The 16,654-nt window shown below is 45.6% G+C and overlaps 1 protein-coding gene across 1 annotated transcript in view; it reads left to right on the top strand.

Moving 5' to 3' along the window:
• Positions 1 to 2,024: 2,024 nt before the first annotated feature.
• Positions 2,025 to 16,654, top strand: part of LOC146009231 (alpha-1-inhibitor 3-like) — a 106,843-nt gene continuing 92,213 nt past the window's right edge. The window contains exons 1-2 of the mRNA XM_083149393.1: positions 2,025 to 2,181; positions 10,408 to 10,591. Coding sequence (XP_083005519.1) covers positions 2,114 to 2,181; positions 10,408 to 10,591 — 252 coding nt within the window. The 5' untranslated portion in view covers positions 2,025 to 2,113. The remainder of the gene's footprint in view (positions 2,182 to 10,407; positions 10,592 to 16,654) is intronic.

Below are 16,654 nucleotides of genomic sequence, written 5' to 3'. Positions count from 1 at the left end.
GAGCCCTTTACCTGCTGACATGGGCTGCCGTCAGTAAAGAGGAGGTAGAGGCCACCTGTCCCAGCGGGTTGGTAGGGAGGCCTAAGATAGCTCCTGAGTGCTGTGGTGTCAGTGGGGATAACAGGCCAGTAGCAATGGTAGGCGGCAGGGGTGAGTGGGTCAGCGCTAGGGTACCTGTGCCTCTGGGCGTCGGGTGGCTCCCGTCAATCAGCGCCGCTGTGCCAGTCTATGGGTGCCGGGCGCTGCTGCTCTGTCTCCCTCTCTCTGTCATCGGTCACCGCCGCTTCCTTGTGCGTCACGCTGTCCCCGCGGCTCTCTCTTTGCCGTCAAGCTGGTCTCTGCTTCGTCTCCATCGCTGCCAGCTCCACTGCTTCGGCGGCTCTGCACAGGATCTCTCCGCCTGGCGCCACTGCTCTCTCTGCGCTCGGCGCTTTACCCCGCTCTCCATCAGGTACCGCTCTTCTCCTCACTGGTACCCCTGCGTGCTCCTTACTCTCCCTCGGCGCGCTCTCCACCCAGCACTTCGCGCCCCCCTTTTTTCAGCTCCTCCTCACCGCCACTTGATACATATACCTCTGCCCAGCAACAGGCAGACTTCCTGCTTCTCTCAGGACCTGGGTAAGTGCTGGGTCCTACAGTCCCTTGTGTGGAGACTGCTGCAATGGGGCTGGTTGCCTGGCAACCCCCTGAGACTGGGTTGCCGGCCGCCATATTTGGTGAGGGCAGCACTGGCCACCAATGTTTCTGTGGCATTAAAAAGGGTACCCCAATTCTGGAATGCCACATAATGAGGGAGAGAGGGAGATTTCTGCTATTTCAGGGAGTCTCCTGCAGAATGGGAGGCAACTATGGCCTACTTCCTGTCACTCCCTGACACCATTGCTCTCTCTCACTCCCTGTCTCTCACTCCCTTCCACTCTCGCCTACTCCCACTCTCTCTCCCCTTTTTCTCTCTCCCTCCCGCTGACATTATCTTTCACTCCTGTTCGCAACCCTCTCTATCTCTCTCACTCATCCCCCTACATTTATGTCATCAGGGTTAATAATCAGTAACAGAAGTTATTTGTTTCCAAGTTACCACAGTACTGTACATTAGGAATAGCCATTAGGAATAGCCTTTTACGGCCATTTTACTGTACAAATGCCCTTTACTAGATAACATACCTTGTGCCTCAGTGATGCTTCTGTGTCCCAGGAAACTAGCATGATACTCCCTCAGTGATATTGGTTCTACTATGAAAGTGGCCACTGCTGCTGTCAGTAAGTGAATGCTACAGAACTATTGAAGTAACATACATCAGCATAGTTTGGTATTTGGAAGTTACAGACGTGTCCACATACATCTATCCTCCTTTCATGACGAATAGCCCTTTTAATCACACTATGCCATAGCGTTAATTGATAGTGACAAGTGTCTTTTCATTTGACTACAAATATATTCATTTAAATGCATCTTTTGTATGAAATGATGCAAACAGAATGCACAAGCAGCATGATATGTGGCATGCCTATATTCATGACATGTGGTATGCCTATATTCTGTGTGCTTTCCGTATGCAGATACAGCAGTGGTTTCTCACAGAATATTATGTACCATTTTGTATGCTGCTGCATCTTATTCCCATAGCAATGCAAATAAATGCAAAACAAGACACCAGATGCTAAGGGAGTTGCACAGGGCCTGTCAGCTCACTCATGCGAGGCATCTTCCACTATGTGGTGTAGGTCAGGCTAGGTGTATATTTTATAACATATTAGAGAAATTATATTTAACGGAGTAAATTACAACACAAATTACATGATGTTCACTGCTAACAGCTACATTTAATTTTTATGAATCTGTTTTTCACACTCTGCTTAACATTGTATTAAACTAATCTATAGTAAAACATTTCTAAAAGTGCTTTCAAAGCAAAATCAGATTACATCAGTGCAAGTTCATGAACATAACCTGCATGGAAGATAAGAGTTCATGTGTTGAAATTAGACTATTCAGCCAAGTGTCTCCCCATGTAAGTTTAATGTCCTCATACGCCTCTAGCAAGGGAGGTGGCAGAATATATATATAGGGCAACAGAGGGACAAATTCTGCGGAGGTGACTTGTGGGCCAACATGCAGCTTCTCCTGGTGTCCGTCTGCCTGGCCATCTTCAGCTCAGCACTTACATCAGCATCAGACCCGTAAGACAGTTATTCTTGTATTACAGGTTGGGTTTCCTATATCCAAAATACTTGGGACTAGAAGTATTTTGGATATTGGGTTTTTCCTTAATTTGGAATATTTGTATACAACAATAAGATATCTTGGGCTGGGACACAAGTCTCCAGAGCCCTACACACAGAGCGATAATCAGGCATTTTCTGAGCGATTTTACATGATTTCACTAAATTGTTTAGAAAATGCATGAAAATCATGGTGTGTGTACCACACAGCGATTTAAATGCGTGGCCCCGCGGGTCTGTTTCTTCTCCCCCGATTAATAACCTGCACAATCAGGTCCAGTGTTCCCAATGGAGAACACTGCCCCTGACACCTTGCTCAGCACACAGCGCTCTGCAGAGACCTGAACAAATCAGCATCGCTCAGAACGCTCTAACGCCGGTACATGTGTAGGGCCCATAACCACATAATGCACTTACGTTTTCTATACACATAGCCTGTAAGTCATTTTATACATTCTTTTTGAATAATATTATGGTTGAAAAAAAAGTTTGTGCAATTACACAAAATTAATTTATGTTTCATATACACAGCCTGAAGGTATGTTATACAATATTTGTCTTAACTGTGTGCATTAAACATTGTAGATTTTGGATATGAATGACCTGTATTCTTACTGTAGTAGAAGGGACACACACACATACACATATACACACACACATACTGTACACACACATGCTTATTTATTATTATTTATTAACAGTTTGTTAAATACAGATGGAGCGGGTCTCTTCTTTGCAGATGGCGATGGCGACGCCACCCGCCATCCCCCGCCACCCGCCATCTGTATCTGCGAAAGGGGACGCGCGCACTCGAGATGCGCACACGTCCCCTTTCGCACGGTTCCCCTGGCTTGTCGGCGGTCACCCGGGGTCCCCACCGCCTCCCCGCACCCCCCCCCCCCTAACCCTGTCCGTCTCCCTGAAGCGGAGACGGACAGGGTTCCCGTCGCCCCACCGCCCGGAAACTGAGATGCGCGTGCGCGTGAGACGCACGCGCGTCTCAGTCAGATGGATGCCGGGCTGCTGGCGGATCGCCAGCGGTGACGTTCTGGCGATTCGCCAGAAAGAGGGAGCCCGGCTCCATCTGTAGCGCACACATATTCCGCAGCGCTTTACAGAGAATACTTGAACATCAGTCCCTGTCCCAGTGGAGCTTATAATCTATATTCCCTACCACATGTACACGCACACACAGACATTCTAGGGTTAAAAGGGCATGAAAAAGGGTTAACTGCAGCGCTGAAAAGATATGTCTAAAAATATGTAGGATATGCAGGATTAATCTTACGAATACGAAGATAAAACTTGTTAAACATTTCCGGTACTTGTGTATTAGCACGGCGCCCACAATTTCCATCTAATGGCATCTTATACAATTTAAAATTGTATACCATTGTATATGCACACTAATGGGTGCTTTCAATGTTAATTGGCCCCCCTATAAGATTTTTAATTGTTTAAGCACCCTAATGGGTGCTTACAATGTTAAATGCACCCCCACGCCACCCCCACTATCAACGCCAACCCGAAGCGTGGCGAGCGCAGCGAGCCTGCGATGTGCGGCGGTACACGTCCTCCGACCTTTTCATACCCCCACTATCCATGTTGGCGTGGAGTTGATTTTATATAGTGTGGCGAGCGCAGCGAGCCACCGAGTCAGAAGCATGGCGAGCGCAGCGAGCCCCTCGAGGGGCACGTAATACATAGGGGATGTGTAATTAGTCAGACGTCGGAATCCCGACTGCACCACGTGGGGAGCGCAATGAAGCCCCATGCGGGCTTGCTGCGCTCGCCATATGGAGGTCGTGGACCCTTACAAGGGAGCAATCGGGATTCCGACGTCAGAGTAATGACTGTCGGAATCCCGACTGTCGGGGAGCCGTCCGGCACCCCTGGTAATTGCCTGTGCTCGCAGTCTGGCGGGGTTTCACGGCAAAAGTTGTTACAGAAAGCCGTGTGGCTCAAAAACAGAACTCCCAGTCTGACTCTAGATCTCTCAAGCCGCCCGGTACCAATGGTGTTGCTAAATCACACACCTTGGCTCCGACACCGTCCCCTTGTCTCTGGTAGCTTTCTTTCACAAGCTACAATCTCCAGCTGCTCACCTACGCATTTCTTCCTGTAGAGGTCTTTCTCAAGTTGCAGCTGGAGGGTGTAGCTTCCAATCATTTATGCTTCTCCAGGAGATCCGATTAGCCTGTTCCTGGGAGGCTTCTATACAATGAACACTGCCCCTGACACCTTGCTCAGCACACAGCACTCTGCAGAGACCTGAACAAATCAGCATCGTTCAGAACGCTCTCACGCCGATACATGTGTAGGGCCCATAACCACATAATGCACTTACGTTTTCTATACACATAGGGCGGTATTCAATGTGAATACCGGCGAGGTGCAGCGAATCCTGTTTTGGATTCGCTGCACATTCGCCATGTTCCGGAGCCTCGCCGGCTCCGGTATTCAACGAGTCAGGGGCTCGCTGCCCCTGACCGGCGAATATGAGCTCCTGCTGCGAACGACGCAGGGAGCCTGAGGACGGTGGCAGGCAGGGAGATGGAAGTCTCTCTGCCTGCCCCAGAGCGTATGTGGGGGGGAGGTGGGCTCCCCGGTCGCCAGGCAGCACAGGCTGCCCCCCGGGGGTGCCAGCAGGGGACCGGGTATATTCACTACACCCGATCGTGCATATGTAATGATCGGGTGCAGTGAATATATGAATATATAATGAGCGGCTCGGCTCCGGCGCCCCCTGCTGGCTGCTGTGTAAAAAAAAATAATAATAATAAATTTTTTTTAAATTAAATATATATTCATGTGCTTACAGCACATGAATAAAAATAGCATGCCCCTCCTCAGAATAAAATTCCTGATTTTTTGACACCAAATGTAAAAAACAAAACACTTTATTTTAAAAGTTCACATTCCACTTCACCAAAAAAAAATAGCGATTGCTACTCGGTGAATCATGGCGAAAAAAACCTTCAAATGTATTCGCCATCTGGTCATTGAATAGGGTGATTCACCGTTTTAGTCAAAAATTCGCCAAACAGCACAAATTCGCCATAAAAACATGGCGAATCAGGCTCATTGAATACCGCCCATAGCCTGTAAGTCATTTTATACATTCTTTTTGAATAATATTATGGTTGAAAAAAAAGTTTGTGCAATTACACAAAATTTATTTATGTTTCATATACACAGCCTGAAGGTATGTTATAAAATAATTATTATAGAAGAAGAAATAAATGTAAAGATTTTTTAGGGGAAGGTACATACCGAGCCCGAAGCGTGGCGAGCGCAGCGAGCCCCGCGAGGGGCCGCGTAATACATACGTAATTAGTCAGACGTCGGAATCCCGACTGCACCACGTGGGGAGCGCAATGAAGCCCCATGCGGGCTCGCTGCGCTTGCCATATGGAGGTCGTGGACCCTTACAAGGGAGAAATTGGGATTCCGACGTCAGAGTAATGACTGTCGGTATCCCTACTGTCGGGGATTGTCGGGAATATACCACAGAATATTTTGGGCAAAGGTTTAAAATTTTGTCCAACTAATTCAGCTAAATCTTTTGATACATTTGTAGATGTACAACGGCACTTAAAAAAGTTAGCATTAAAAAGATTTTTTCACAAAAATTCAACACAGGTACAGTAGATAATCATAATTTAGCGGTAAATCAACAAACTGGTTTCCCCCCAAAAAAATCAAACTTTCGGAGAGAGGATGCTATGTAGAAACATACGGTAAATTTGTGACAGACGACTTAAAAAATGTGTGGGGAGAAAAGAGGAAACAAAAGGTTCAATATATCAAAAGCAGAAAGAGAGGCATTAGAAGGTTTAAAGAAAAATGAGTCCATAACAATCAAGCCTTCGAATAAGGGGGGGAGTGGTCATTATGGACACAGCAGACTATAAAAATAAAATAAAAATACTACTTACAGATATATCAACATATATATGTCTTAAAACAAATCTAACAGAAGATATAAAAACAAAAATGATATACTCTAATTGAAAAATATCATAAAAATGGAGTATGAACAGAGAAAGAAAAAGACTACCTGAAAGTAGAGGATCCGACATTACCTGCTATATATAGATTACCAAAGATCCATGAATATGAAAAAGACCCACCTCCCTATACACAATAATACAACATAAAGACGGTTTAGCAGCAGTAGAGGGAATCCTAATAATGGAAAACTTTGTGGAAAATCTAAAAGCCTTTATTCTAGAGGGCATACAATTTATATTAGAAAATAATTACTTTTATTTCAATAATGCTTTGTATCTTCAATGCGAAATTCGACCCCAGTTTCGCCAATATATTTATGGAGCTGTGGGAGGAGTTATGTGTATGGCAGAGACTGGGGGCGGATCTCGTCCTCTATCAGAGATATATAGATGACTTCATTATGGTATGGAGAGGTGGAAAGGAGGCATTGCAGGATTTTCAAACACTTGAAAAGGGAAAGGGGAGGAGTTAGACCATACTTGCCTACCTGACCCTCTCCATGCGGGAGAAAATGCTCTGTTTCTGGTCTTCCCTGGTAATGTATGATTGCCATCACCTGTAGGGAGCTAGGTAAATGTGTTTCACCACAGGTGCTGGCAATCATACATTACATGGGAAGTCCAGGAGCAGAGCATTTTCTCCCACATGGAGAGGGTCAGGTAGGCAAGCATGAGGTAGACCAGTAAAAATGAAATAAGGGAATGTGCCAGCGCTGGCTGTTCCCAATAATTAGGTTCTCTATTAAAAAGATATACAATTTTATTAAAATATTTAAAAATGATAATGGATCGTTAGACGTTAAAAGTCTATATGCACATTAATTGGTTAAAATAGTATCACAGGGATATCTTGTGTGCTTTTTGGGTAGGATCAGTGGCGTAACTAGCTTTTGGGCGCCCCCCCGCCGTTAAAGGGAGGGCGCCCACCCACGCACCCCGCCGCACCAACCCCCGCCCCGCCGCACCAACCCTCTCCCGCCGCACCAACCCCCGCCTCGCCGCCCATGCAATCCCCCCCATCCCCCGCAGTCTTACCTACGCTCAGTACGCGCTGGTCCCGGCTCCCTTCTTCTGCTATGAGGACCACCACAAAATGTCTGCCCCCATGCAGCAGACAGTTTCAGAGAACTTTCTGCTTCATGGGGGCGGACATTTTGTTGTGGTCCTCATAGCAGAAGAAGGGAGCCGGGACCAGCGCATACTGACTGAAGACTGACAGGTAAAGACTGTGGGGGATGGCGGCGGGGAGGCGGGGTGTAACTATAGCACTGCAGCCCTCGGCGCCCGCACATGCACAGCGCCCCCCCGCGGTCGCGGGGGCTGCGGTGCTATAGTTACGCCCCTGGGTAGGATTAATCCAGTGGAACAAAGCTGACTAAATGGGTTTGTATATTACCATCCGTGATCTTCTGGTGGAATGTTACCCTATAATTTAATGGCTCAAGCAGAGGGTGATCTTCCTCTGTATGCTGGAATACATAGGAATAGTGCAGGTATCCCAAAATAGGTTTTGTATCCAGATAATGTGAGGGGTGTCAATGGGAGAATGGACAGGTCACAATATGAAGGGAATGGAGTCAGCAATGGTTGTATTCAGCTCAACGCATTTCCCCGGAACATCCGGCTTCCTCAGGAGCAAGTGCGGAATACAATTAAGTATTGGTAATTCCAATTAGTATGAGAAAGGTATCTTATAAACACCAACATAACATTTGAAAATAACAGATGTTATAACAGCGGTACAAGTGGTGTATGTGTTAGAATAAAATAAATTCTGCCATTATTACTTAAGCTTAAGTGTCAGAAGATAAAGAAGGGCACAATTAAGGATCAATCAAGGAAACACATAAAACTCAGATATACAGCCAAAATACAAGACAGATGCCCGGTCCATGAAATATCAAAGAACATACATTTGAGACAAATAAAGCAGAGATCTAAAATTAATAGAGTCAAACAACTGTTACTTAAAAAAAAAAAAAAAAACTGGCACACAGCCCAGACAAAAGGACAGAGTGTCCAAAAAACTTTCTTCAATAACAAAAGCAATTGCAAAAATTACATTATGATATTCTCTAACCAGCAAAGGACCAAGAGCATCACTACACAAATTACTGTCATTTATATATCTGGCGAAAATATCTCCGGAAAAGAGAGGTACATAAGGGGTACATAAAAAATATAAAGAATATAAACAGTAAGTAAAACAACACAAAAAGAAAATACTAATAATGAGAAAAGAAAATGAATAAGATTAAACATACGAATATGAGAGCATCCTATATCTCCATAACTTTTAAAACACATATTTGCATTCTTTATCACACATCTATAATTCTTATATGACTTAAGGCAGTGGTTCCCAAACTTTTTTGCATCACGGCATGCTAGATTATCAGGATATTTTTCAAGGCACCCCTAAGTGCAAAGTTTGCTACTGAGAATTTCAGAAAATAATATTACTTTTAATAAGTTGTGCTTATATGTCATTCTTAGGTCCAGTTATCTGGTGAGGGACAGAATTCACTTCTGTTTATCCAATTATTTAAAAACTGGAAGCCACCAGCACTGATTTTGCTATTAGATTGACCATAAATAATTTGAATTGGTACTGGACAACCAAACCGAGGCTCCCCTGTAAGTGCTCTGAGGCACCCCAGGGAGATTAGGAGCACAGTTTGGGAATCACTGACTTAAGGGATAAAGAGTGTACTTCTCACACTCATTTTAGTGAAATATTACTAAAAGTTAAATTTTACAATCAATTTTCAATCAGTTGGATTCATTGCAAAGTGGACACTTAAGTGCACCCCCATATCTCTACACCCCCCCACCCCTTTTTTTTGCATATATATGCCTTATGTGCCGGGACCTGGGTGGTGCCACCGAGTTTGCCTATAACATAGTTATGGATGTCTATGAGGAAGACATCATTGTTGTACTTAATGCAGGTGGAAGCTGTCAAACTTCTCTGATGCCACTTCCATAATTTCACTTAAGGGGCTGGAAAGTACAGTAGGCCTTGGTGGCAATGTGGGGTTGGCAGTGTGGGATCTGATATTTTCTATTATGCCTGTAATGTACTCCTGTTTCCCAATCTCTCCACTTATGTCTCCTCTTATACATCTTCTATGTTGCTGTATGTATCCCTACTTATTTAATTGAACAATTGCACAAGTGATAAAACTAATCATTTATGGTGATCTTTCATTGTCTGGTATTTGGAGCACCAAATCACCCCTCCTGGGCTGGTTCCGTATAACGGCGGCACAGAGTGTCTTCTCTCTCAAACTAAACACATTATTGCATAAAAAATTAATTGGGAAAGAGAAACCTACATTGCTAGCTTGCATGGACTGATGTAATGCCCAACATTTGTATATCTGTGTGCCACTGAGTCACTGCAACACATAGTTGCCTCCTCCCCTGCATTCTGCAGGAGACTCCTTGAAATAACAGCAATCTCCCTCTCTCCCTGATTAGTTTTGCAATCTCCCTCATGTCACCTAGCCCACATTACACCGTTACATTTTTGGAAAAGTAAAGGAATGAGAGATTGATACATTTACATTGCATCATCAGCACCTTTTCCCAGCATTGGGGATAAAACACAATGATCCCTATGGCTACATGCATGTCTTGTGGCCATTTATATGGAACCACGTGTAAAACACAATACATGGACAATCCCTGATACGTATCAGTGACTTTTCTTTAGCAAGTATAGTATCTCTTACTAACTGCTTTGGGGGGTCATCTACATTTGTATATAAGTCATTTAAAAGATTCCTCTCAGTCTCAGATGTAGCAGTATACACCCATACCTCTAGGTGCCACTCTCACAATCCCTTTTCACAATCTCTCCATATATGGAACTAGTCACACCCTAGTCACAAAAGTAGGCAATTATGCTGAAATAATGGCCCAAATATGAGTGGCTATGGCTTTTTCTCATGCAAAGTTCCATTGTGCTTTAATGTAAACAATATATGTATGAGGACACTCCAAATAAACTTACATTCCAAAAGTTTAGGCGTAAAGATTAAGTTGGTACTTATTGTATATTTACTCACAATAGCTTATCTTCTAATTAAAGAACTATTCCTGCTCTATAATTGTTCAGAATAAAAACTACAGAGTATTTCCATTTGTTCTTTGTGTGTCTATGTAGGCGCTATGTGATCACAGCTCCGGCATACTCAGTGCAGGGAACCCAGCAAAAAGCCTGCGTGACCTTCCTTGATCTAGATGGGGCTGTTGATTTCAAACTGTCCTTGCACAAAGATGAGCACACTCATATTATTGCTGAGCACAAAGTAGACACCGCGGATTACTCCAACTGTTTCCCTTTCCAGGTGAGTACACATGTCTAGCATGTAAGGTTTGTCAACTGAGATTCCTCCTTAATGTTATTGTCATGCTGCTTAATGCCTGCCAACCCCCCCCCCCCCCCCACACACACACAGACACACCATCCTTCTCTCCCTGCCAGCCACTGCCGGCACCCAGTCATGTCCCATTTACCGGCAATAACGAACAGACGTCAGCAGGCCACCAATAACACTGTGTGTGTACACACCTTAACAATGATAAGATTAATATTATCTTTAAAGCTGTGAACACACTTGCGGGACCACTTGCTGCTCTGGGCATCTCTGTGGCCCTGCGTTTGCTGCCACTTGCTGTGTAAATGGTTGTGCAGCCCAGCTGTGATGTTTCCAGTCACTCCATTTACATAGTCATGCTGAATGGTTGATTATGATAAACTGATTGTGCTCAGCCCCAATATGGGATAGGGCGATGGTGAATATACAGTACATAAACCTTCTGGGAGGACTGTACTATGTAATAGTGCAAACTGAAGAATCATTTTTCGCATTTAGTGCATTCAGATAGACCAGGAGTTGGAAACAGGTGACCCGCGAACAGCTCCTGACTGTCCTGTCGCTCGGTGCTGCTGTAGGTGTGTCTGATGGCATCTGTGTATATGTGACATAGGCCCTTATTCTGATCGGTGCGTACTTTCCCGAATTCTTTCGGATCGCGTTTTTTAGCCGTCTGCGCATGCGTGGGGAACGCAATGCGCATGTGCCACGTATGGTCTCCGTACTTGTTCTCACTAATACCGTACAGAAATGTGCACCGCAATCATTCGGCCAATATGGGTGTGTTATGGGCGTCATGCGGAATGACACAGGGGCGTAGTTTCAAAGTGGGCTAAACTGGGCGGAAACATGGGCGGACACGGGGGAGTACACATATTTGGGTAGGCGTGCATTCGGACAGCACGCCGAATGCACGCGAACAAAAAGGGTAGAAATGTGCGGTGTCCAAAAGGCTAGTATTGCTTTGCGGACACCACTCGGTCATGCGCTAGGCAATCGGAACGCCTAATCAGGACGGACGCAACACAACCAATGTCAGCTGAACCCAATACAATCACCTACTTTACTCATTACTTGTTAATGACACGCTTCTCACTGCTACAATTGGAAGCATTGCAGCTTAAAGGGAACATTACATGCTGCACTTGTCACACACTTTTACACAGCAAATAATCAACACAACTTAATATTAATAATACTAATACACATGTCACTTCTGCGTGTATCAATTAATACAGACATTTGTGGGGCCAAAATAACATTTATTAAAGAAACTTTGCCAAAAATGACAAAAACATCACAAAACAAATGGTACCATAACAGGACTAAAAGTAAATAATATATAATAAATAGCCACAGCAGAATCATTAGGAACACATCAGGTGGCTTCACAACAAAAGTAGAGCACCAACACTTCAAGTACAGCACACAGTAATGCTAGCCGAAACAGGGCAACAGGGGAACCAAACATGACATTTGAACCGCGGGCAAATGTGGTGACCCTCGGCACGGATTTTGACACAGGATGCTGACACACACAGCTCAATGGAAGATTTGGGAAGACATAACGGTGGAGATTAATGGGGACACAAGTTCATTTGCGGGCACGTTTGCCCCTGGCAGGCTCCTTGCCACGTGCAGCAGCTCTTCGGCCTCGCCCACGGCCACAGTCAGATGGTGGGTCACGTGGAGCACATGCTGGGGAGGGGGTGGATGTTCTTCCCCCTCTGGCAGCAGGGAGTGATGATGTTGGTAAAGCACATGAAGCGGGTGACATTAGGACCCTATTAATGGTAACTAGCTCCACCATAAGTTCATTATGGCAGAGGAGGAGTTCATTTTGCCGCAGGGCTTGATCAGCCAGCACCTGCAGACTAGCAGCAATAGCTTGCTGGCTGTCACTCATAGCTTGCTGGCTGGCAGTCATAGCATGCAGGCTCGCAGCAATACTCTGCTGGCTGGTGGTCAAACCCTGCAGCACCTCCTCGGCCCTACGCACCCGCTCGAATGCCGAGTCTCCCTGCTGCACAATACTGTCTAGCACACGGCCCCACGTGGACAATTCAGCCGCGGACATTTCCGGCTGCTGCTGCACGGGCCTGCTACTGGGGCCAGGTGGCACAGACTCCACAACCTCCTCAAGAGAATCTGGACCAAGCGGTGGGGATGCTGTTGAACGAGAAATTACCAATTACCACACATTCCATGCCAAATTCAAAACATCTACTTATGGCCTGGCAAATAATTACCTTCAAGCGTAGAAGCCATCACTTCCGCTGGGGACTCGCTGTCTATGGTGCTCACCCCCCAGGCCTCCTCCACTGCAATGCAGCACTGGGCCATCTCTTCCAGGGGGGTGAGCTTCAGCTTGCCAGGCATGGGGCCAGCCCCAGAGGTGTGGCTGTGTTGCCACCGCTCGGTCAATTTCTTCTTGAGGTTGCCTTTGAAGTCGTGCCACCTGCAATCAAAGTGTACATATTAATACATGTAACTCCTCATGTTTGCTGTAGCACCCATTGCAATCTGAAACATAATACAACATGTGCCTACTGACACCAAACTTACATTATATTCATTTTTAAAACCAACCCTTAGAAGATACAACACCAGTCACCCTCCAATAACTATCAATTCAATGTCATGGCCAACATGTCTGTGCCTCCAAGCAACGTGAACACCCATTGACCAACTCCATCTAATATTGAATGTAAACATTACTGGACTTGTACTGCTCAAATGTAACACACATGTACTTGCCTCTTCTTAACGTGCTCCGCCTCACGAACTTGTGGAGCCACTGCATTAATCTTCGCCATTATCTCCTCCCAGATCTTCCATCTCCTTGTGTGTGTCAACTTTACCGCTGGGCACTCTATTAAATCACGTGCCCGGGTCACCAGGATGTCAAGCTCCTGCGGTTCATATGCCATGTTTCTTGTGGTTGGTTCCTCTGTTGCCCGACTGCGGCCACGGGCACGGCCACTGGCACGGCCACGGCCACGGGCACGGCCACCGGTTGGTGTACTTGAAGTGCTGGGCTGGCTACTCTGTTGGGAAGCCACCTGCTGTTTTCCCAATGATTCTGCTGATGCTGAGGATGGGCCAGCTGCTGATTGGCCTGATGTTGATGGCCCATCTGGCTGCTCTGGGTTGAAGGGGACATAGGTGGTGTTGGCTTCCATGCGGGACAAGAGATTCTGCACCACCTGTTCTTCCTCTGACTCTGAGCCAGCCATGTTTGCAACAACTGTTTGCCTTTCTAGGACAACTTTAAATACTATTTCTGTAATTGGCGTTAATCAGCTGCAACCTGCGTTCCGTACGGCCGCGTTCCGTATGCCAGCGTCAACCGTGCGGCGCATACGGGACGCCCCTTGGTGTGGAAAAATATTTCTCAAAAACCAGGCAAACTGAGTAAGTCAGATTTAGTAGCTAAATGCAGATTCCAACACCAATTACAAAATAAAACTGAGGTCACACATGAAATGTATATTTGAATGTACATCTGTACTGTGCACTTGTTTGGTATGTAGTAAAACTGACACTACCCATTCCATATGTCAATCCAGTCCACCACTTAGCCACAAGTAATCAGTGCTAGCATCCAAATCACATGTGAAAGCACTCCAAATTCAGGCTGGATGCTAGCTACTTTTCATTCCACCTCTGTAGTAGGGGCCAGTAGAAGGTAAGTGTACACATGGCAGCATGGCCTAATTTTTGTAAAAGGTCTGCCACTATTTGCTATGTTTCTGCTGCATAGCTTTCATTATAAAATAGCTGTTTAGAACCTTGTGGAGTTAGGTGTAAGTGTCTAGTGATGCAGACTATTTCACCTGGTGCTTCTACCCATGTTTGGTGGATGGTATAGATTATATATAATGTGTTTCCATCTTATTTTACACTGTCTGTTTAGGATGGGTGTGCGATGCAATGGGTTAGCCGTCTGTTCTGGCGCATACACGCTGTTAGTGTAAAAATGAACAATAAAGTTAATACCAAATATCACTCTGATCAACCAATGACAGCACATGATTGTTTGATTTGTGCCATTGCTAAGATGGCGGCCTATGGGAGAGCAGCCCCATTCTCACCCGCGGAGCTGAGAACTCTGGTCTCCGTTATGGAGACCAGGCTGGGGCGGGCGGGCCCCTTTATAACCAACCGGCAGAAACGCAATGCCTATGCGGTGGCCCGCCGCCATATATATGCACGCACCCAGGTGCGGCGGACCATCGCTCAGCTGGAGCGGCGGTGATCTGACCTCAGGCGCAGGGAGCCAGAGAGGCTGCAAGAAATAAGGGCCAGCATTGCTAGATGTGAGTATTTCAACAGTAAATGGGGATTTGGACATGATTGCTTACCTGACATTATTTAATCCACTAAGGTCACCAGCCTGATCATGAGTTAAACATGGCATACAATATATGAGTGCTACTTCCTGTTTGACACCCTGTAATGGTCATAAAATATGTTATTGGGGAGGATTAATGCTTGTGATGCTTACAATGGCCCAAATGTCACAGCATATCTGCCATGTTACAGGCTGTGTTTTGTAAAGGCCACTAAGGAGCTGTTTGCCTGTACAATTATCTGTACTTCTAACCTTTGCATTTATAGCTTGATAAGGCTTAATAGTAATTACCACTAATTGCCACTTTTTTGATTTTTCACATACACAGCACGTGCTCGCGCAAGACAGGCCCGGGAGGAGGCAGAGGTGGCCTTCGAGGACCTGCCGCAGGAAGGGAGCCCGGAGGAGGGGGCCCAGGAAATGGAGGAGGAGGAGGCAGCGGTGGCCCTGAAGGACCAGCCGCAGGAAGGGAGGCCGGAGGAGGGGGCCCAAGAAATTGAGGATGAGGAGGGGTGGGCTGTGGAGGCACTGCCACCCGAGGAGGACGTCATCGAGGCCGAGGATGGAGCATTGGAGGCCCCTGAGGAGGAGGTGGAGGCCGGTGAGGTCGTCCAGGCGGCCGGAATTGGTATGTATACATAAGGATTAATTTATCCATTTGGCATTTACTATTTGCTATGTAGCACTGGTGATTCAATTGATTTTTACAATACTATAAAATGACAAAACAAACGGGATAGCAACAGACACACTTTGGGGTTAGATAGGGTGGCCAAACCATCCCTTTCAGCCAGGACACATATTAATGACACAGGTTGTGAGGATGTCTTTCATATCGATTTTAAGTGCCACTGAACCTGTGTAGTTAATCTGTATCCTGGAAGAAAGGGATGACTTGCTAATGTAAGTGTTTCATGTCCCTGCTGCTTGCATACAATCTGTAGCCTCATATAGGTGAGTAGAGTTTACTGGTGAATGATCTTTGTAAACTAGATTCAGTATGGCATAAATGGAGTATGGACAGGCGTGGCTTCGACTGGAGTAACAAGTGGTCAGTGCCCCTGGGCCCTCCTCTAGCTAACCACCCCCTGCGGTCTGCATGTATGTTTTGCACCATAATTGTGTGTGGATTTGGTCTTAGTAATGCTTTTGAGCATGGGAGTGGGTTAGTGCTGCAGCTTACCCTAACTGGCATTCTGACAATGATTTCTGGAGCAGACCATCAGCAGGCAAGCCATGCTTGATTGCACAAATGTACTGAGCATTCCTGAGAGTTGTGTAACTCCCCTGCCAGGCTCCATCATATAAGAGACACTGAACTTTGTTTGCCGAATTGTGATTGGTGCAGCACGTGACATGCTTCTCAGAGCTTAGTCATGGGTGGGTTTGGATTGAGAAGGAGCAGTATGACTGTGAGGTGTTCGACAGAGTAAAGGGAAGAGGGCCAAAATCAGGCTTTCCATGTAGTATGTATGCATGTATGTATAGGTGTATGTCTCATATATATAGTTATATATGTGTGTGTGTGTATATATATATATATATATATATATATATATATATATATATATACACACACACCTGTCACAATGCATGTTTAAAAAGTAGGTTTGACTATGTTAAATGTATGCATGAATATCATTAGTCATTTTTGAATTTGAATTTCCTCCACAGATGAG

Source organism: Crinia signifera, chromosome 6 (genome assembly GCF_055691185.1).
Source record: "Crinia signifera chromosome 6, ASM5569118v1, whole genome shotgun sequence".
NCBI lineage: Eukaryota > Metazoa > Chordata > Amphibia > Anura > Myobatrachidae > Crinia > Crinia signifera.
The sequence above is the reverse complement of the archived record's forward strand: the minus strand, read 5'-3'. Positions and strand labels throughout refer to the sequence as shown.